General features: G+C 35.6%; 1 protein-coding gene across 2 annotated transcripts in view; it reads left to right on the top strand.

Moving 5' to 3' along the window:
• Positions 1 to 23,045, top strand: part of ST8SIA4 (ST8 alpha-N-acetyl-neuraminide alpha-2,8-sialyltransferase 4) — a 54,544-nt gene that overhangs the window by 3,311 nt on the left and 28,188 nt on the right. For both annotated transcript variants that reach the window (XM_066569392.1, XM_066569393.1), the window contains 2 exons: positions 1,546 to 1,677; positions 11,814 to 12,071. In XM_066569392.1, the coding sequence (XP_066425489.1) occupies positions 1,546 to 1,677; positions 11,814 to 12,071 (390 nt within the window). The remainder of the gene's footprint in view (positions 1 to 1,545; positions 1,678 to 11,813; positions 12,072 to 23,045) is intronic.

The raw sequence follows: 23,045 nt of genomic DNA, 5'->3' as shown, positions 1-23,045 counted from the left end.
TAGTTGGATTCTGGCTATTGGATTTAGGGACTTCTGCAGCATCTTCCCATGCATTCAAGTTAGCAGGATTTGGGTAATTTGCATACAGGTCATGAACCTAAAGTTGTAGGTTTTGGTAGATGGCAGCCTTACCTCTGCACCAGTGTGATGTCTGGGCTGCAGGGTGTTGGCATGAGGGTGAGGGAGAAAGGGAGCTGCAAGTAATGCAGGATGGTTTTGGTGAAGAGTATGGTAATGGTTTGTTAGTTATAGGGGCTTTTGCAATGACAGCACATTTTAGAAATTACTGCATATTACCAGTTTTGTTAATTTAGCTTAATTAATGTCCTATTGTCCTTAATTAATTTTCTATTGCTTGTGTTTAGTCTGTTGTATATTTTACTAAGTATTATTGCTTTATATACAGCCAGTACTGTTGCTGTTTCTTACTAAGGGCTCCAAAACCATTGTTATCAAAGCTTACAGCCACAGAAAAACAAAAGTCAGCAATTCTGGAAAGCTTTCAGTCTCACATCTTTACCATTTTGTTCCTTGAAGGGCCTGGGTCAGATATTCTGTTTCCAAGTTATTGTTATTGGCAGTATTTCAGAGCATGCTTATTTAACAGACAAACAGATTTCTGTATATTATTGTCCTGTGCACACCTGAGTTACAAGACATTTTTTTGTGGTGGACTTTTACCTCCAACAACTTTGATACATTTGTGATGAACGGCCATGTTTAAACTCAACTGAACATTGCTCTGGTATCTAAAAGACTATGGATGATACACTATGGATGATAATGGAAAGATGTGGAGATAAAAATGAGTTTTAGTCGTAACACCTTAAGTTATGCTTGTAGTATTTGACTTCTTTGTCTCATTTATATTATCTTGTTGGCTAATATCACTGCAGCTTATGCTAGCTCACCAGGTGTTGAGTGGTCATCACCCAAAGCTTACTGTATTTATTTCTTTTAAGGTTACCTTGCCAAAAAGTTACAATCGTATGACTGATGGACAGGATAAGACAATTGGAATGTTTTGGATGTGTGCAAGCAAAAGTTTCATGAAGTGTTAGGGAAATTTTGTATTTTGTATATCATTAAGCTCCAGAATTCCATACTTAAAAATCTTTAGCGTTATTAAGCAGGAGGCCAAAAATATCTGTTAAACCAGTATTGCAGATTATGAGCTAGGCAAAGGCTTGAAATGTAACACCTGATTCTTAGTTTAGTACTAGAAATTTGGAACCTAGAAGTGCAGAATCTGCCTCACAATCATAATGAAGTTTTGTCCAGATTCACAATTTGGAGTTTATTGTAGTTCTTGTTATGACTATTCATTACAAATATAAACAAATTTAAGCTCCTAATTTGCATATTCAACTATTACAGATACCTGTGTCAGATTTTTTTCTGTTACAGTTTATTTTCTTTAGAAAGCTAAGAGATAGTTGCTTATTTTTTTGTGAATAAAAGGATATATTGCTGATGCTTGGGATGTAAATTACTTAAACTGGTGTTATCTTTATGTAATTATGTGCTTTCTATATTGCATTGCAGAGATGGTGTACTGAGTTTGAGTAGATCAATGATCAATAGCTCCGATAAGATAATTCAAAAGGGTGGCTCCTCAATTTTCCAACATGCTGCAGAAGGTTGGAAAATCAATTCTTCTTTGGTAATGGAAATAAGGTGAGTTTCTTGAATAAAAAAGCAATTCGTTTCACCTTGACTATGATTATTTTAATTCATGTTTCTTTATGATTCCTTTGGTCTATAAAACAGTAATTTGATTTACATTTGCAGGTGGATGTTTTTAAACTGTATCTATTTAGGTTTCAGTGTTAAATGACATTAGGCTTCAAAGTAAAGTCATCCTTCATAAGAATTAATAAAATGTTTTCATCTGCCTGTGACTGTAAGACCTGTGCAATCAATCTCTATTATTTATGTCCATATTTAAGCTGGTTGTCTAGAACTCTTCCACAGTCAGTGGTGAGAAACTGGTGTTTTTAGGACATGATTTTCTAAAGGTTTGATATAGAACAGGTGAAAGTATCTTAAGCATACCAGTTTTTCTCCTGTGACTACAGAGGGAGCTTAGGCAAACAGCTGGGGTGCAGGAGTCAGTAGCTGGGCCATCAAGTGTTGTGAGTCCACTGGTGGCTGTGGCTGGTGCACATCACAGGGTCAGACACTGACAATAGCTGTGTCTTACGCCGTTTCCTTTCTTGATATGAGGCCAAAAAGAGCCTTTGGCTTATGCTGAGGGGGCAACCCAGTAGCAGAGTTGAACTGTGTGATAGTTCTGATGTGTCTTTACAGTGGATCTCTGCACCTTGGGGCCACAGAGGGTAGCAAGATGCCTCTGAGTGTGTCGTGTCGTATCTTCCCCATCTTCATGAGGAAGATGGCCCATGAGAGAAGCACATGGAGCATGGATTGGCAGTGTGGAGATCTAGGACTGTCACATGCTATGAAAAATGAGGGAAAGTAACTATTTTTAACAACAATCACATAGTAAATTAGACCTGATTTCTGAATATTAAGATTTTGAATAGTAATGTGTTCCAATTAAAATGTAGTTTCTATGTGATTTCCTTTTCCACTTTTAAATTTTTTTAAAATGAAAGGACAGTTTACAAACCCCTAAATCAGGCATTGTTTTCATGTATAAAAGCGTGGCTTCTCTGAATGAGAAATTTAGGGATTTTTTTAATGACTACTATTTTATGTCCCTAATTTTAAAGCATGCAGAAGATAAAGGTAGCTCAGAAATGTATGTATCATAAGTTATGGGTCCAAAAGTTTGGAAAAACCAGTTTTTTCTACTTGTCAAGTAAGCTGATTTGGAAATGATTGAGTGGCTATAAAGCTTGGGTTTTGCCAATTTTCCACCTGTTCCAAATGCAAAATATGTTATTCTGACAATGAAGTAAAACAGTAGAGCATGCTTTACTATGTTTTCATCCTGTTAATACATGTGTATCATTTCATGTGTAATAATTTCAATATACTAGATTAATGAGATTCAAAATCTCATTTTTTCTTAATCAAATCAAAATCTCTTTAATCAAATTAAAATCTCTAATTTTTTCTTTATTTTTTTCTCTATTTTTTTTCTCTCCTTTTTCTCTATTTTTTCCAGAGGGAGTAATCTCTCTTACTTAATAAATCACTATTGTGTACTTAAGAACCACTTTTATATGTGGGGGTTTTAAAATACCGTGCAGGGAAGGGGGTCTTTTTTGTCTCATTAGTATAGTGAAGAAAACAGTGTATCTTGTATGCTGGCTTAAGTACTAGAAGTAGAGGTTCCACTGTAATTCTTCCATTGTAAGATTGTACTATAGAGGGCATAAAGCTGAGATTATTTAGAAGTCCATATTGCCAGTCTTGTTTTGAGAGGAAATGGCTACCTTAATGAACTCTGGGGCAGACAGAGTAGGTAGGTGTGAACCAGAAAATTGTTTTAGATTAATGTAACTTAGGGTCAAAAGTTGACATGAACTCAATGAAAGGAGCCACCAGGCATAATCTTCCCAGCAATCCTCTTTGCTGACATGCATAGCACATTCAGTTATGGTTCTCAGTGGTGAGGGAGGGATATCAGGCATGCTTTTCACTAAGGAAGCTGCATGCAAACCCTTATGATGTATTTCAGTCTGATGTTGACTAAATTATGTACATTCTCTCACTTTTTCAGGTGGTTTGCTATGCACCTTTCTTCCATGTTACAGTAAGAAGCATTTTAGCTGTAGTTTTACACTTACAGACCTATCAGGACTAACTTTAAAAGTGCCTAGCGAAGTCGTACAGTATTCTTGTGGTTTAACTAACTGCTTAGCTCTCCATAATATGTTGCATGCACTGTGTAGACTATGAAGGTGATTCATTGTCTATAATTGCAGCTGTTAACGTCAAGAGTAGTTGGTGGTCTTGTGGTGTGATCATAGGAAGTAACAGTAAGAGATAAATAAAAAACAAGCTAGTGCCTGTTGAGTAATGTATAAAGTGTTATCAGTTCTAAGTAGTGGAGAAATAATTTGTGAAGCCATTAGTGTGCATCATAATGATATTTCATAAAATTTATAGTCACCCATAAATGACAGATGTTTTTGTGTCTTACTTCAGCTTGCCACCCACATTAGAAATTTTCAAATGTAGAAAGTATTTTTTTTCTTTGTTCAAGGACAACTGGTCAGTGATGTGTCAAATCATGTTGATTGGCATCTAGAATATTGTACTTTGCTATTGCTTTCTTGACTTTGTGGGCATCATCTCGCACCATTTTATTTTTGCTCAAGTTAGTGATGTGTCTGTCAGCCTCAAAGGCCTTAGGAATTCTTGGCAAAGTCAGGCTCAGATAGGAGTCAATGAGTGGTAAACCTTCTTTATCAGGACCCAATGGAAGGATGGAAAGCTTTCAGTGGGTTTCTGGTGCTCTAGAACTTTACAGCCAGAAAAGGCAGTCTGTGGAGTGTAGCAGCCTTCTTGGGAAGGCAGCAGCCTTTTGGAGGTACTAAGCAGGCTTAAGAGGAAAGTACTAGACTTTCTGTGATTGAGGTGAAAATTATGGGTATTACTAATTAGTATTACTAATTACTTGGGACTGTGTGAAATGTTCTGCCATTACAGTGACTGATTTAGTAGGAGACTGATTTTTGCAACTGATGTTACCTTCTCATTGCTGGCAACTTCTTTGAAGAAGAATTGATAATTCCTGTGACAAAGGGAAGAAAGGGAAGTAGACTGCTTTCTTGGCTCCCTTTTCTATCTGTGTCATTTCAGTCATGAAGAGGAGTCCAACATCTGCTAAGTTTTTATGTCTTACGTCCTTTCTACTCTCTGTAGCAAAGTGAAAGTTTTCCTTATGCTTATAGAAATAAGGAGACTTCATTTGTAATGCAGGCTAAATCCTTCCACACAGGGCTGATGACAGCACATCTATGACCTGTGTGAAATGAACTACAATTTCATGTCTGTGACTTTTTTCTACTTACTTTTAAATAAAAATGGGAATTTAATGCTGAAAGGAGCAAAATAAGGTTATGAATTGCAGAAAGGCAAATTTTTAAATAACTACATTGGGAATGTATTTATCTCTACAATGTAACAAAGACTATTTCCTGTCAGAAAAGCGTGAGAATTTGTAAGATGTCAGCAGCATCTTAAAAAAAAAAAGCATCTTCCTCCTTCAGAAGGTTCAGATTATTATCAATTTTTGTCTTACAAGTTAGTGTGAAACAGCTGTGACAAGTCCCTGAAGTGCTAGCAGTAAATACAGAGCCAGCAAAGGAGCACTACAATTGCTAAGTAGTAAATACAGAATCAGCAATGGAGCATTACAATTGCTCTGAAGCTTTTGGAGCAATGTTCTGAAGCCATTTGCTTTGTTTCTTTCTGATTGTTTTTGTGTCAAAGACATAGAATCCAGGGTTCTCTGGTCTGGTTTAGTCATGTTAATCCTCAGGAGATTTTTGCTTGCCAATCTATCTTACTCTACCTTGCTTATCTTCTTCAAAAGCTGGTATATGGACAACCTTCCTGTGATAAACAGTAGTTGAGTTATGGTATGTTTAAAATCCCTCTTCCTTTTGCATGCCCACTCTCTTGTATTAAAGTGTTTCTGTTTGTGTGGCCTCCATCAGCTGGGAACTCCTAGAAGCCCTTCCAGGGTTATTTGCAGCTAGGTATGTTTTTAACAAGTCCAAATTAGTGGTTGAACTAGATGATCTTTCAAGTTCTCTTCCAATACAAACTATCCTATGATTCTAAAGACTGCTTTCCTTGAAGAGCTTTCCTTGAAACCCTTTCAGACTAAAGTAAAACCTAGCACAGGTGCAAATAGCTGTGGTCCCCACTGCCTCCTCAAGAAACCAGCAGGAGCTGGAACTCTAGTCATGTACAAGAGCAAGCTGTGACCTTCTGTAACCATAGAGTTTGTTCTTTCATGTTGTTTTTAATTAAAATAATTTAGCTGGCAAAAAAATAATGTTTTATCTAGGTTGCAATCCCTGGTGACTCTAAAGGCTGAGAGCCACCTTCTGCTTTCCAGCTGTGGAGTGCAAAGCAGAGTTAGGACTTGCTAGATTGAAAAGTGGGGTTGTTTATGAAGGCCTGTCAGAGACAGTCTGCAGGAAATCAAGAGGAGGGATTAGAAATCTACAGCATAAAAGTTTTTTAAAAAATGTTGAGTGTTTTTTTATCCCCAGGTAGATGAAGGATATTGCTAAGAATAAGGTGTAGGCCTAAGCAAGGCATAAGGAACAAGAGCAGCCTCAGCTTCTGGGGAAAAGATCCAAGGAATACTATGCTTCCAGTAAGGCCAGGGAAGCACTGACAGAGGTGCCTGGGGAGGTTGTCAAGTCCCCACCACACGGGATTAATAGGAACATATTAGATAAACATGGGCTAGGGGACATGTAGATAAAGGCACAGAGAGGATCAAGTCCATCTCTGTTCCATAATGTGATTGCTGGTGAACCCTCCTGGGCACTTAGGATGCACTCTAGAGGCTTCTCCTCACAGCTGGGGGGGTCTACTCAAGTCCAGCCACAATGATTTATGGCACTGCCTTCCTCTACAAAAATGACTTTCCCCAGAAAAAGCATTGACAGTCATATTTCAGTTTTCTTAAGAATGTCTAAAAATATACATGGTTTTGTAATCTTAAAATTCCAATCGTCTAGTGGTCTATTTTCTTTTGTTCATTCACACAGTTCTGAGGCAGGTGAAGAGCAGTTTGAGATTGTATAATAGTTTTGTGGTACAAAGACCACACTACAAAATGAAACTAGAAGAAGGATGTGATGAGAAAAATGCCATCATGCTGCCCCAGAGCAGGACATAGTCTTAGCATTTGGAAAGCTGTTCAGAGACATTACTGTTGCATGAACTCATCAGACAACCCGGAGTTTCTGTTGGTACTTAAATATTATGGAGATCTGTTTCTGCTTATCAAAGAAAAACTGTAGGTCAGTCACAGATTATGACACTGGTTTTTTGAGTCGTGTAAACATGTTCCAAGCAGCTGCTTGGCTACAATTAAGGGTGAGTCACATCAGTCTCACCTGACCACATAATGGCCCAGGTCACACCCTGACACAGTTATATTTGTCATAAAAAAACTTGAAAACCACCTTAAATGAAACTGTTTGTTTACACAGTTTAGCTTAAGGCTGCAGAACACTGTTTCTTCAAGGTTTGCAAAAAACACTGCTCTTTTTTCCCTTGCAGTTGAGCTTACTTTTGAATTTAGTATGCAGCTTGAAGTGGATTAGTGCTTACTTGTGAAAATCGGAAGTACTGTTATTGCCATGGTATCAGTGAGTCAGTAGCACAGAGGAACTTAAAACAGTAGCATGGACTCTGCATTATTTATCATATTACTTTCAGTATTAGAAGATACCTGAATACAGTCAGATGAATCAATAAAAAATATTTTAATGTTAACATTATTGCATGTCTCTTATATAAAGGATTCTACTGCGTACTGCAATAACTGTGTTCACATTTAACTAAATATGCTAATGACAGCTTCAGATAAGAAAATATTTTTAAGTATGTGAGAAGATACTAAGATTAGACACTTCTGACCATCTCAGCAGATTCTGTAGACATTTTGGAAATTTTGGCTGTGTTAAGTGAGTGGTTGATTATCTGATTCTAATTCAGGTCTACATGAAAGTCTTTGGAGGATTTTTATAAGCATATAGATAAATGAGTTTTGAATGTAAGCAACCAAATAATAATGGAAGCCAATGTGCTTTTACGTTTTTGACACTGTTTGCGTAACTTCACTGCCTTCCTCTATTAAAAATAATACAGAAAATACTGCGTTCATGCACAAATGTTGTTATTTTTTTGCTAACATGGGCAGTTTAAGGCAAATTTCTTCTAGATAACAGGGACTAAAGCAAATCTTCTGGTGAACATGTGACTTTTTGTAGTTGGAAATCTAGTTCCTGTGAATTGCACGTAAGTTTTTTGAGGTTTTGTGACTCATCAGTGGTTATCCCTTCTCACATCAAAGTTGATGTGAAATGAGTTTCTTGATAGCTTGGCCGATGATGGTTGTAGCTTTTGATGGATTCATATTATCTTTTACAGCTCCAGCTGTAGTAGCCCTCTTCCTATGTGATGAATAATTGCAGTAATTTTTAATACTTCTAGATTGGGCAATTTTTTCTTTCCTTTTCTTTTTTGTTTTCTATCAGTTGATCTATCTGTTGCAGAGCGACCACAAAGTTAAGCTATCAAACCCGAGGAGATTTAAAGTCCATTCAATTTAAAGGCCAAATTGGAGTCTTCATCTTCCTTTTACAGAAATACCTTGTCTGGCCTTAGCAAAGGCTAAACTAAGGATTTTAAGATTGTTTGTCCTGCTTTTCTGAGTCCCTCATATGCCTCAGCATAAGTTGCCTTTGCTCTGAAGGCTGCTTGCTTCATATATGACAGCTGTAACAGATAGCCCAACACATTCCAGATTTTTTTTTTTTTTTTTTTTTGGCCAAGTTTAGGAAATGAGAGGAATTACTTAAAAACCCTTTATATTATGTTTCACTTCTCCTATGGCTTTTAAGATCAGTTCCATGGTGAGTATTTTGTGTTGTTGGTTGCAAGATTCAGACATACTCTTCTTTCTTGAGGCAGCAACACATGAGCTGGCTAGTGAGTATGGGTGTTTCTGTTGTTCATCTCTTTTAATTTGTGGGGGATTGTTTCACCTTTATGGCTGTGACTAAGTGTTACTAGAATACTGCTAGAATAACATTTCTAGTTATCTTTTCCTGATTGGTTGTGCTCTATGGAAGTTTTTCTTTAGAAGCTTAATATGTAAAAAACATTCTTTTAGTTAACAAATTTTTTTTTACCCATTTTTTTTATCCTTTTTTTTTTAATTCCACCTTACCTACTGACAACAGTGAAAAATACTAAGTTTTTGTTTTTCTTCTTATCTTGGTAAAAGCAAAGGTTTCTAGTAGATTTATTAGGTACTAAACATCCTGGACTGGCTCAGCACTCCCTGTCTATTCCATAAGAGGGTTGTACTTGGTTCATATGTGATCTTTCTTCACAAACATACCTGCTTTACAGATGCACGCAAGCTTGTAAAGCTTCACTCATGTCTTGGTTTGAAAAGACTGGTGTCTGTTAAGGAAGGCAGGAGCTTCTCTTGAAATGCAAAATGTAAACCCCCTCCCTCTGAATTATTATAATTTTGAAATTAAGGAGCTCTTAGGCAAAGATACAGCAATAGGAATAACAGTTCTTTATTAGGAAAAATAAAAATAAAAACGCAGTAATACAAAACAGCACTGACTGAGTCAGAATACAGCTTGAGACCCTGCGGGTCAGGGTGGTGGTAGCAGTCTGATTAAAGGTGGCTGCAGTCCTCCCGAAGTGACAGATGTATTTCTGTTGAAACAATGACTCTGTAGAAAGGGTGTAGGTTTTCTCTGAAGGTACAGTGGTGTTGTAGATGGGTCTGGTCTTTTTCTGGGAATCTAGAAGGAAAAGGCTGATCTTCTGGGATTCTAGTGGGAAAAAGCTGCCTGTGGTGTTCTAATAGCAGATTATATCCAGGTAGGAATGCTTGGCTCCTCCCCCTGGGTGGAACATCTCACAATGGAATGATGTAATTTTATCAGTCATGCTGTGAGACTCAATAACCATTAACAGAAGATATCTCCCCAGAGGGAGGATTGGTTGTGGAAGAGATAAAGAAAACCATCCCACCTGGTTTTAACAGATAGCAATCAAAAACACATCTCTGGCCCCATCTTGCATTTGCAACCTAAGACAGCTCACTTGCAATCCTGAGCCATCAGCAGTTCCTCCATCTCTGGCCTAGGGATTTTTTCAGCTTTTTATGTCAAGGGTGTACTGAAAACTGCTCTGCTCTACCAGTTAAGTGTCAGTCATTGCATATATTAGTGATAACATTGCAGTCATTATGTATCTGTTTTGAATCTACGTATTGAGCATTTGCCAATTTTTGGACCCTCATCTCTACCATTCTGTTGTGGGCAGAATGGAAGCTTTGGACAGAGTTTATTAGAGAATCCCTCCCACTGAAGTTACGAGGTTTAGAACTTGTTTTCTAAACCCCTTGCATGTTAAACCCCTTCTCAGAGAGGAGTCAAGGTATGATCTGATCTAATCTTTGCCCCTGACTTGGTCAACAGTTTATGTTTAAAGGATTGTGCATTGTGTAATTGAAAATTTATGCAACTTTGTCCACAAGATTAAGGATGGCAAACCAAATATACTTAAGTTATTAAAGTAAATTATTTATTGATGATCTTAATGATAATAATTACATTAAAAAATCATTTTTATTTAATACACAGTACAGTTATAAATTCCAGTATAGTGCACTGTTTACTGAAGCTGTATTGAAGCAACAATATTAAAGCTAGCAAAATAATTGAAAAGAAGTTGATAGTACTTACCCATACCAGTGACCATGGGCAAGTCTCTTTTACTCAGCCTTAAGGAGTAACTTGTAAGGGGATCCCCATTCAAGGAAGGAAGCTACACACATTCCATCCAAGAAGGAATGTGTCAGAATTCTCTGCCATTAAAAAGGGGGCCACGCCTTTTGCACTATAAAGTGATTGACAGTGAGATGTATCAGCTCAGCAGCTTTACTTAAATTACCAGTACTGTCACTTGTTGGTTCCATTATAAGGAGCTCTGTCTGCTGCATCCTCACCGGTGTCAATTTCTGTTGAGAAAAACTGTTCTTTGTAGAATAGAGTGTTTAACTTTGGGATTGATGAGTCAGGCTGGTCTCAGCATTCTTCAACACCAAAAGCAGGGTGAACCCCGCTTCTCCGTCAGCACTGATAAATTCTGCAAATAGAGGCAAGTTTGAGCTGCTTTACCTCCACTTAGGCAGAGCATCCTGATGTCCCCATAAGCAGATAACATGACTTCACTTTTCAGCTGACATAAAAGCAAGCATTCTTCCTCAGTTATTTACTGGGGGCTGGGAGTATACAACTGTTCATCTGCCATAGTTCACTTGATACATGGTAGTTCATTAAACCCTCATATTTGGTCCTGTGTGTCTTAACCTATGTAATAGTTTAAACAGTTATTTGCTGAAAAGATGATCAATGTTTCAAAGTGTTGATGAGTTTGTAAGAGATTTTGAGTTCGGCTAAAAGCCTAACTGGACCCTGAGCTGCAGTAGTTTAATTTACATTATGTTTTAAGCTGATTTAGTTCAAATTGGTACAAAAGACTGGGTGTGTTCTCATATCGAGTCAATTAGGATAGCTTTAGTTAAACTTCAGTTAATTAGGAGGAAGTTTATGCTAAACTGAATATATTACTCTTATGGTGAAATAAGAATCTACAAGAAAACATGGCCATTCCTGAGCCAAGCTAATTTGTAAGACATAATATTATCAGATCACAAATGTTTCATGTATTTAAGTTTGTTTTTATGAAAACAAACTGCCACAGTTCTTTTTAAAAATGTCTTAATTCCAAAATTTTGTGAAGATAATCAAGCACAGTATGCCTTCAAATTTTCATTTATCTTTCCTTCATCTCTCTGTGTCTTTGTGTGTAGAAGTAATTAAGCTCTAGTTCTGTAGTATTTGTGTGTTACATTGTAACCACAGTGTTAACTCCATCCTAAAAGCTTTGCTCTAACTCCATCCTAGAGCATGGGAAATTACCCAGCCAGGACTGACACTGTTTGCCCTCTGCTTTATGATGTGTGGTTTGTGCAATCTATAACTGCTGCTAGATAAAATTCCATTTGAGCAGGGAGTGTTGGGTTTTGTCTCTACATTTTTCTGTTGATGCAGGAAGAATATTCTTCAGTTCTTGGATGCCGAAAGAGATGTCTCAGTGGTCAAAAGCAGCTTCAAGCCTGGAGATGTAATTCATTATGTACTGGATAGACGTCGCACTCTAAATATTTCTCAGAATTTGCACAGCCTTCTCCCGGAAGTTTCCCCAATGAAAAATCGCCGATTTAAAACCTGTGCAGTTGTTGGGAATTCTGGCGTCCTTCTGAAGAGTGGTTGTGGAAAAGAGATTGACAGCCATGACTTTGTAATAAGGTAAGTTTTTATCTGCTGTTGAAGATGCAGGGTACTATGTTTCTTGCAGAAAAGCTGGGAGAAATGTTTTAATCTGACGTAGATATTACAGGCGTTATCTAAATTAATCTGAAACATTATCCACCAATATGTGATTCCCCAAATCTAAATTCATGCTTGTATTATTGATAAGAAGATTATTGTGAAAATAAAACAAGGGAGAGAGGTTTGCATTACTTAATTTTGCTTTTTGCTGTGCTTATTCCAGACAAAATTACTCTTACAGAAGTCTTGGTTGAAGAAATGCAAAATGGTTTCTTTTTAAGAATACTCTTTTTTTAGCTTTTGGTCAGCATAGATGGCCTTTTGTAAATTACTACATTACTTTTGTGTAGCATGTAGTGAAATTTCAGTGTGGTATATTGATGTTAAATGAGGATGCCCCTGAGGTAGTTGGAAGTCACTCTAATATATTCCTTCACATTGGTTTAAGAATCTATTCTTGCAGTTTGGAGGAAAATTATATGTTTCTCTTTTTATTCATTCTTCAAACACACACAGTAGAGGGCCTTTGGATTTCATGTATCATGTCAAAGCTGAGCTCATTTGACATCTTGACATTATGTAGAAAATGCTGAGCAAGAGATGGGTACTTCTGCTTTGAAGCAGAAGTAGAACTTGAAGCAGAAGTTTCAGTTGATTTGGTTTGAGAAGGGTGAAAGGACAGAAAACAGGAGGATTGTGACAGAAAGCAATATAGAAATATTAGTCATTACAAGTTATTTGCTTTTTCCTTTTTTCACCTTAAAGAATGATGAGGACAATAAATAGTAAAAGGATGTGGAAAAGAAAAATAAGGCTTTTGCAGTACATAAATAAAAGAATATACATGAGTTTTATATTTAATTTGAAAGTTATTTTAACAAGTTGCAACTGAAGTAATAACACACTTCTCTTTCATTTTCCTTATTAGTCATACTTGTACCACTAGTTATTGAAATTAGCATCCTTACTTACTGCAGAGGAAATCTAAAATTAATTACTACAGTTTTAAACTGCATGTAGCCTATGGCATGCTTTTGTATTCTCTCTGAGATTAAATGTGATTCATTTAACAGGATGTCTTGGTTTTGGACAAATTTAGGAAGAAGTGTTCTGAAGGGAAATGTTCTGTATCCTTTACTGAAGAGTAGGTTTTACCAACTTTTTTTTCATGGGTTCTTACAGGTTTGAAAGGATTTTTCTTGGAGAAAGTGAAAAAATTGTTTATTTAACAAGCAAGTTGTTTACAGGTATGAAAAGAACGAATAATGTTAAATAATAAAACTTTTTGCTGCTTTGAAGAGATTCAGAATTTTTTCTGTAGTATGGCTCAGTCTTTTTCTGAGTCTGGAGCTGGTCTCTGGACCGCCATACAATGTTGGGGGGGCCCTGGACAATGTTTTGGGTTTTGGATTGGAGAAAAGTTGCATAGTTCTAGAAGACAAAGCTACTGTTCAGGAAAATCTTCTGCTTCAATTAACAAATGAAAAGCTAACTTAAAAAGCAAAGAAACTACTCTGTCTGTTTTTCTCTAGAGAGAAAAAGCCACAGGTTGGGAGAAACCAAGAGTCTTATCTCTGTGTTCTTAAACACGGGTGGCAAAAAAAAATGTTATCGCTTCTCTTTCCTCTTTATCTCTCTCTGGGTTTAGCTTAAAGCTATAGGACCCATTTTTGGGCACAAAGCAGGCAAACAAATCACGCCAGGACAGAGGACTACAGAAAAAATTAGATGCTAAATTTTCTAAATTAAAATTTTCATAGAGAAGACAAGGTACATACTTTATTTTAAATCATGTGCTGAATTTCTTTGCAGTCATCCCCATGCTCTTCTGCACATTTTAACTAGCCATGAAACTAGGTGATGATATCTGATAGGAGGTTTTAACTAATTCAATTACACGGAGGAAGGATAATATTCTAGAGACTTGGTGGAGCTTAATAAGATCAGTAGGAAGTTACTGTTGCTAATCAGGAGTTTAGACTGGCGAGAGATGTGCATGTTCTGTGAAGATGATGAGGAAATTGAACAGGTTGCCCAGGGAAGCTGTGCATGTCCCATCCCTGGAAGTGTTCAGGGCCATGTTGTATGGGGCTCTGAGCAACCTGGTCTAGTGAAAGTTCTTCCTGACAATGGTGGAGGATTTAGAATTAGATAATCTTTAAGGCCCCCTTTCAACCTAAACCATTCTATGATTCCATGAAACATCTCTCATATGGTATATGACAACAAAGTGGTCTGTATAACAACTAGTGAGTCTGACAATATTCTGATTAATAATCTCTAATGTTTTGAGAATAACATGCTTGGTCCTCCTGCCTATAGGGAGTTTGAATGCAGTGATTTTTTTTTTAATTCACAAATGAAAGTTAAGATATTTTAGAATTTACATATTATAATTTAAACTATATTATATTTATTTATTTATTTACGTCTCAATGCATGTATAGTTACGTAGCATCTGTTTAAGTAGCAAGGAATTTGTTTTTAATTGAAGTTTAAGAAAAAAACAAATCAGTCATCAGAGTTAGTTTCCTACATTCCTCATCTTCCCTTTAGAAAAATTGTACATCACTTGATATGTAATCACATGGTGTAATTATGAAATTCTGGAGTGCTTCATAAACCCTTACCAGTATTGCTGTTAGGATTCTGGTATTAAAATGTACCATGATGCTCTGTTATTCTTTTTACTTTTATCTGATCTCTCTAGCAGTGAAATGTCCTTGCTTATGTGTTGCCTGATGGTATACTTGAAAGGACTTTCTGAATGGATCCAGATGTATAGGCTGGTGAAGGACAGTTTTGTAGAATCTTCTGATACTAAGTGCATTATGTCTATGTGCTGTGTCAAGTATGTCATACTATTCTGGTTTAATATATTCCATTGATTTTGCTTGTATTTTATTGGGGAGGGAGGGGAAGGGGGGTGAAATCTGAAGGAAAATTTTTTCTCTGAGAGTTGTTCCTTAGAGGAGCAGTTCTTAGGTTAGAGTTAACACCAACATTACCATTAATTTAATGATCAAACTGACAGTGAAAGTCTGTGACAATGAAGAAGACATAACAGAAATCCAATATTTGCAGTATTGATTAACTCAATACTGGAAAACTCAGGATCCTATAAAGGGAGTGAAAGTGTTAATAATAATGGACAAACACACAAAAATTTCACAAGTTTAGTGAAGTCATGCCTATTTTGGCAGTAGAAAATGTGGTCCATCTAATTAAAATAGGAAGAAAGGAGACTCTTTGTAAAAAAATCCCAAACTGTGATGACTGTGAACTGTTTTCTGATTCCCATATACCTTTCCTTTTTATCTCTCATGTTTTTATACCCCATAGGGAACTATTGATCTGTGTGTCCCTGCTACTCTATTCTAGTGCCGAGCTTCGGTGTGCTGCATTTTGATCTATACCCAGACAGAGTCTGAAGCACTCCAAAATGTCTCATTACACGAATAAGTACATCTTGTTCCCATATTTATGCACTTTCTCATGCTGAAATTACCAAGCCAGGGGTGAGTTAACTGTTGCATCTTACAGAGCAGATTAACTTCTTGTAATAAGTGGTATATTTTGAAATGCAGTGGTTATGTAGGAGTTTCTGAGAAATGCAGCTGTATTTTGGGCAAGTGGAAAATAACAATGCTAAGCATTGCCAAGTAATAACTTGGAATTACTTCTGGAAACCAATATGTACCAAACAGTTCAGCTTTGGGTTCAGAATTTGAACAATATCAAAAATCAGAGTAAGTAGTTATATTTTTTATTTTTTAAAATGATTTAATTGGACGTTAGTGATAAGACCTACAAAAAGCAGAGGCCAAGTTCAGTTTTGGAGTAATTTGGTTAAAACCAACTAGTCAAACAAACCCTAGTAAATATATTGTGTTTTTTTCTTGTGGTAACCCCACTTCTAGAAAAGTCCCTTTCATTTCAGTTGGACAGTATGGAGAAGAGGCCTGTTGAGTGAAACTTTTTCAGTAGGTTAGGGCTGCTCTGACAAGGAACAGCCATGAGAAGATACTAGTTCCTTCTTTCTTTGGATTGAAATGCCTAGTTTATATGTTACAACTCTTCTTTTCTCACCGGAGTTTTTCCTGATGACTCTGCCAGCATTTAGGAACCAAATAGATGTTTTTTGCCATCACTGGTGATAAAATTTTGCTGGGCAAATGCAGGTCTATTTTTCCAGCATACTTTGACTTTTGTTTTTTAACTTTACCATCCATGTGGTTAGTGAAGTTGACATGAAAAAGCTTGAAAAGCTTATAGTCCTTTTTTTTTTCCTTTTGAGAGGAAAGAATACATACTTTAACAGATGTCTTGGTTTGCCCTGTACATAGGTGAGGATAATCTGATTTTACTTTCTCCCTAGCATATTGATTTTTGTGGGCAATAGGTGAATATTTCTGTGATACGCAGAAGCAAGCATCGTATATGGTAAGCAAAAGACAGCAGATATGGTCTGGCAGAAGAAAAGGACAGACCTAATCATAGTGAGGAGGTGTGGTATCTTATTTCAGGAGAACAATTTAAATTAATAATAAGAAATTAGTAGTAGCTACATTAATGTGTGTTGTTCCTTCAGGCCCTAGGAAAAAAGCTTCATAAATTTGTCAGAATAAATGTATTGAGAATATTAATTTGCCTATATCCTGGAACTTGGTTTTTGTAATTCATATCAGCTTTTATCTTCATTTTTTTTTAGTACACCTTGCTTGGACCATGGCCATCATGCCAAGTAGAGCTAAATCCTTGGAGCCTGCAGATCTGTTGAAAGCAAGTTGCCAATTTAACACATATATTTTAAAGCATGAGTCTTCCTCTAAAAATAACATGAATAAATTATGACTAGATCATTAGACCTTTTTCAGAACTCAAATGTGGCAGCTCTATTTTTGCCTTCTGTTTCTTCCTTAAACTTGTCACACTACATTGAAAACTTAAATTAAAGCAGAGGAAAGCCATTATCCTCCAATGTTCTTGCTCAGGGATTTCAGTGTCTTGGAAAAAGGGAGCTCTGGTGGAGTTGCTCCAGTCAGCCAGGTGTGAATGGTCTCCACCTCAGGAGAGCCTTGGAGAAGGCTTGACTCATGTAGCCACATTTTAGGATTATTGGGTTTTTTTGAAAAAAGAAGTTAGTCCTTAAGTAGGTTATTTAGGAGGATACTTAAGGACAGAAGTCTAGAATGCTCAAGAAATACCAGTAGAAAGTGACTTCTCTACACCTGTATACAAATGATTATGGGTTCTAAAGAGGCTGCTTGAATAAATACATATCCTATAAGCATCCAAATGTAGAGCAGATAGGGTAAGTCTGAATCATCCTTGAATCTTCTTATAACTATTCTGAGAAAAAAGGATACTATTATTTTTAAGCCCCTTACTCCTATTGTTGATAATACAGAGCCTTTAATTTATTAGTTTTTTAAATGGTTGGAAACTCAGGGGCACTGTGCTGCTTTTTTTCCCCCATTGACTATTTTTTAAGAGGTGAAAAGGTTCAGAAGAGTCGTAATCTAAATAACTGGCTTTTTAGCTGTTCTCCATTTCGGAAGTTCAAACTACTGCTGCTTTCTATATTCTATTTTAACAGCCCCAAAGTGCTTATCCAAAACAATGAAAATCATAATTTTTTCTGAATTTATTGCAAGGGTAATAATTTTAGCCCTTTCTGTCCTGATAATGTTGTAAATTTTTTAAAAATTTTCTGTATCAGAATTATAACAATTATGTGGGTCTTCATAATTGCCCTACAGAATATGCTCTTTGTAGATAGTAATGTGTGATGGCATTTTCACATAAAAAGGCTAAGGCACAGGTATTCAGGATACTGCTAAGTTCCATTTCTTAGTTTTTCATGCAGTAAAATATAATTTTTAATATTTCACTGGTGTAGTTTTTGTCGGGTTTTTTTTCATAATTTTTTTATATATGCGAAAAACTTTTAGTGATAGAAATTCATTGCTTTATTTTCTTGTCAAAGGAATAGTACTGGGAAGAACAGCAAATCTAATCCATATGTAATTTTGCAGCAGGACACACAATAAAGATGTAAATAATGTGTTTTGCAGGTCTTTCTAAAATGCCATTTAGACTTCTTCTGACACTCAACTTTCTGTGTCAGTTGATAACTTGGATTTCAGTCACTGATGTTCAGGGAGATGCTCGGAAGAATGAATGTGTTGATTAGCAGTAGAAGTTCTAATCTGGGCAGCAGGAGTTAATGAAGTTTTTTAGCAGGTGATGTTACAAAAACCATCTTCATACTGAAGTCATAGATTCGGTATTTTTGTGAACTTGTGAAAGTGTGTATCAGGTTAATGTTTTACATGGCACATACTAAAAACCCCTCATGATTGTTGTATGTGAATAGAATCTGCAGTACTGTACCTGAACCTCTAACCTTGCAGTTCTCATGAAACATCCTCTATCGTACCATAGATAAGAACAGAGATGAAGTGGGTGTGTTAGAGGATTCACTATTACTTCAGATTCCTATGGTTAATTTGAAGCAATTTTAGTTTTTTTCAGTAGCCACAGAAGTATGCAGAACATGTGAGAATCCATACACTTTACTAATAATTGTATTTGTTGGGGGAAATAGGAAGTTGGTGCATGTTGTTTTTTGTAAATTCCTCTTATTTTGGGCATATGTGAAAGTTACCACAGCACTGCTGCACATCTTTATTTAAAAAACTGTGTCAAAATATGTGCTATATGCACCCAAATATTAGGGCAGTGTGCTTCTTGCATGTAGATTGAGTGTAGTCCAGCTGTGAGGTTCTCTTCAGTCTTGAACTCTTTTTTTCCTCTTTTGCTTGCTCGAGCCCTTAATTTTTCTTTCATGTCCAATTATTTCCTAAAAATGGCATGAACCACTAAACTCAAGATTACTATTTTGATTCTTACAAGAATTTGGATATGAATCTTGCAGGCTACTCAGGAAGGAAGTATATGTTATTGACACTCATCTTGTGTAATGCCTTATGTTTCAGAAAGGTTTAATATATCTGCCAGCAACAATCTGATTTTCGTTTTTTGTCTACTCAGAATGTATGTGTTTATTTCTGTGCAAGTGATATTTTTGGCTTAGATCTACAAAGAGAAGATATTAATGAAACAAAGCATTGATATAAAGCACTTCTTTCCCATGGCTTTATAGTGTTTTAAAGTACTTATTTCAACTTGTAATCCTTAAGTCCACCAATTGTTAAGAGGATTAAGAAGTCTACAGATTCATGGCCATTTCTTGCATTATTCCACTGTAGGTAAAGTATTCTTTTGGTTCTCAATGTCAGATAAAATGGAAATTATAGCCATTTTACTCAATGAAATTTTAATGGCCTTTATTTAAAAACTAACTTGAAATATGGTTTATGAATACTGTGTGCTGGACCTTTGTATTCATATAAATGATCTGTATACTTATTAATGACAAAGCAAGTTGAACTGAATCTCTGAAGAATAACTGACTTCTCATTTGAGCATATTTTTATGATTTTGATTGCATTATTTTCTTGTTGAGCTCTGCTTTCTAAAAGACTGTGATGTTATGGATGTTTGGGCCATAAAGATGGCACAGTATGATCACCCACTTTGGTGAAAGTGTAGTATAGGAGCACCTACTCCATTCTTCATCTTTTTCTCATGGCATACAAGTTCAGCCATTAACAGTTTTTTCTCCCCTTTTTTTCCTTAACTTATCTTGCTGTAACTAATACATTCTACAGGTGTTTGTGGAAGAAGCAGGTTTTCAATCAATGAGACTTTTTGGTCTGTGTGTCTTAGTATCTCAGTTGTTTTATGCGTGCTCAAATACTACATAATATTTCAAACATTATCTAATTATTTCCTTTTATCCCAGAGCTCTTTTTAGTGATAGCATTGCAGTGCATTTTTCAGTTGAAAACCTTCTGTTATCACACTGAAAGCTCATGTGTGGGAACCCCCGTATTTTTACAGGGAATATTTTATAGGTATATTGCCTTCTAGTAGTATGGTTGTACATAGTATTTTTTAAGTTAGGTACCTCTGTAAGCTTAGAAATTTCTTAAATAATATAATTGATGCTTAATACTATATTTAGAGTAGCTACCTTGTTGAAATAGCTGTCTATTCTCCCAGAAAAAATAATTGTCTAAAATAATGGTTTTCATGGGCTCCTTTGCTAGTTTTTCCCATAAAACAGGGGAAGGAGATCCAGGAGATTTACAAACCTTTTTATAATGTGATATATCATCAATACTGAAATTTTTAGCTATTTGCTTAATTAAGTCAATCTTCAGTGCTCAATCTGACTCTGCATTACTGTTCTTTTATTCTCAGTAAAATTAACATAGCAAGTTTTTCTTGCTCAGCTTTCACCTGTTGCCTGCTTACTTGCATGCTAACATAAGGACAGCACAGAGGTTGTTTTTAAAATTTTTCTTTTTTGCAAGAAGTTTGTGCAGATGCATTCATATGTTACATGGTACTAATAATGTGGCATATGAGAAAGATGAAATTCAGTAAATTACAATCTTTTATATATTCTTCTTTAAAAAACCTCAGTAAAAGTATTGTTTCATTTATGGTGAATAAATCCCTAGGCATGTAATGCTTTTAGTGCAGAAACACTTCCATTACCTCATCTCTGTTGTGATTATATTTAGCATCTGTGTCTTATGGCAAATTAGCTAGAATTAAAAAATACAACAAGGGAAGAATATTGCTTTGATTATTTAAAAGTTGTTCAGTTAATAGGTTTCTTCATTTCACTTAAAAGAATATTAATATATGTATGTTTGCTTCTGAATGTGAAGTTTTCTTGAAAGAATCATGACAATTCTTGGGAGGTCATTGACATCTTCTAACAAAATAACTTAAAAACTCCAACAGCAGTATGAAACTATGGCATAGCATAAAGATGTATTAGAGGTTAAGATAAAAGTTCCAAAACAGGTAAAAGCTATATACATACATTCAGGTTTATATACAAATACACAATAGCCAGTTTTAACCGTGAAGCATATAAGAAGTATAGGGATAAACTTTTTAGCCCAGCCTGTTGCACCAGGACAAGGTGCAATAATTTTAAAGTGAACGAACGTAGATTCAGACTAGTTATAAGCAAGAAGTTTTACTCTAAGCATGGTAAAGAATTGCAGTTCTATTGTTACTGAGTGTATTTGGATTGCTCATTATTTTCTGAAGTTATACTTGAAAAATGAGTGTGTGATAAGTTACAAATTTATATTGCTTACACTGTATGCCTTTCTAAAATACACATTTGAGTTACTGGTGTAGCAGTAATTATATACAATGTATGCATATGGCATACAGCTTTTTAGACATGGTGATGTTGGTACCTACATGGTCTGTTTCTTAAAGTTGGACTCAGAGAGAACAGGATTTGCAATGTCAAGATCTGTCTTACATTTTTCATGTGTATATGTGACTACTAAAACAAACCCACTATACAAATCCCTCATTATGTTGTGCAATCTGCCCTTAAAAGAGGTATTTTCAAGAGCAGCAGTAATTCAGTCAATTTGATCAGTTGGTTTTAAGTACTTGGTTTGATTATTTCATCACATTTATTTTTAGATTTTAAAAAACTTTTAGTAGTAGCAGATGGTAAGTTGATGCAATAAGCTTTTCAGAAGAAATTTACAAAGCCAGTGTTAAATTCAGTGGGAGTTTTTCTTATGCCCTAACAATTTTCTAGAAAATACGACTCTTAGCAGTCTGAAATGCATGCAGATGGTTTATGGAATAGATGTATAAAGATAATGAAGAATGTAAATCTGTTTCCTTAGCCTACATCTGCCCACATGTTATCAGAAACCTTGACTTCTTTATCTCCTAGGAATAGTCTTTATATAGTTGCTTTATAGTCTTCAGAACATCTTTCTGAAGAATGTAGGACCACTTCTTAACCTGATAATTACATAATGAAAATATTTTTCTGGGTAATTAGTATTATCAGACAGCACTAAGTCATCAGTTGGTGTTAAGTAATGCTGACTTATTTTTATGTCATTGGACATCTGGCATTAGAAGAAACTAGTTTATAAAAAATTGCAAAATTAATGGAATACTGTTTATATTAGGAGTGTGATAATGTACAAATGTTTTGGAGGAGCCTGTTCTAACATTGCTTCTTACCATGCTTTGCCTCAAACAGAGCAGTCTGTTTAGTTATTAAAATATTGTTGTGTTAGGGTATATTTTTGGGGCATACCAGCTACAGGCTAATTCATTGAGGGTGTTGTGGAATGATTTGTTTCTGTCACAGTATGTTGGTTGCTGAAGTCACAGCTAATTTCTGAATTTTGTCACCTGCATTCAACACGTATGTGGAATTACATATGTATGTATTTATGTAATTGAGGTAAAAATCTGATGAACAAAGGCAAAATGAGAACTTTTCAACCCTAGGAAAAAGGCACAAAGCTACTGAAAAATTAAAGAAGGTTTGAAAATGAGATATGAATGAAAACTGACAGTTAATTATTTCTTTCCAAAAATTGCAGTTCTAAGTCAAATAAAAATTTCTAAACATCTTCCTAACCATAGTGATAATACCAAAACCAAAAGTACCAAAAATTCATTTAAAGATGGGGTAAAGGTTGTTTGTAAATAATATATAAATACTGTGTTGTAAATAAAGTAAAATAAAAATGCATGGACTAAATTGTATAAAATATGCCTTATTTTGTTAGCATGGCTTTCTTTGTGTGAGAGCTGTTGGCAATATGATGATAAACAAATAACGAAAGGTAAAAGGTTTAAGAAAGCATATTACTCACAAGTGCTGCTTTATATGTTGATGCATTCTAGAGCATAACGATATGGTTTCCAAATGATTCCAAAGGGGAGTATTGTTTTGTCACAGCATTCTGTACACTTAATATTTTTAAAAATTTGTCTGATCCTTGTCCAACTTGAGTAAAATACTATGTA

This window comes from Molothrus aeneus, chromosome Z, assembly GCF_037042795.1.
Source record: "Molothrus aeneus isolate 106 chromosome Z, BPBGC_Maene_1.0, whole genome shotgun sequence".
Classification (NCBI taxonomy): domain Eukaryota; kingdom Metazoa; phylum Chordata; class Aves; order Passeriformes; family Icteridae; genus Molothrus; species Molothrus aeneus.
The sequence above is the reverse complement of the archived record's forward strand: the minus strand, read 5'-3'. Positions and strand labels throughout refer to the sequence as shown.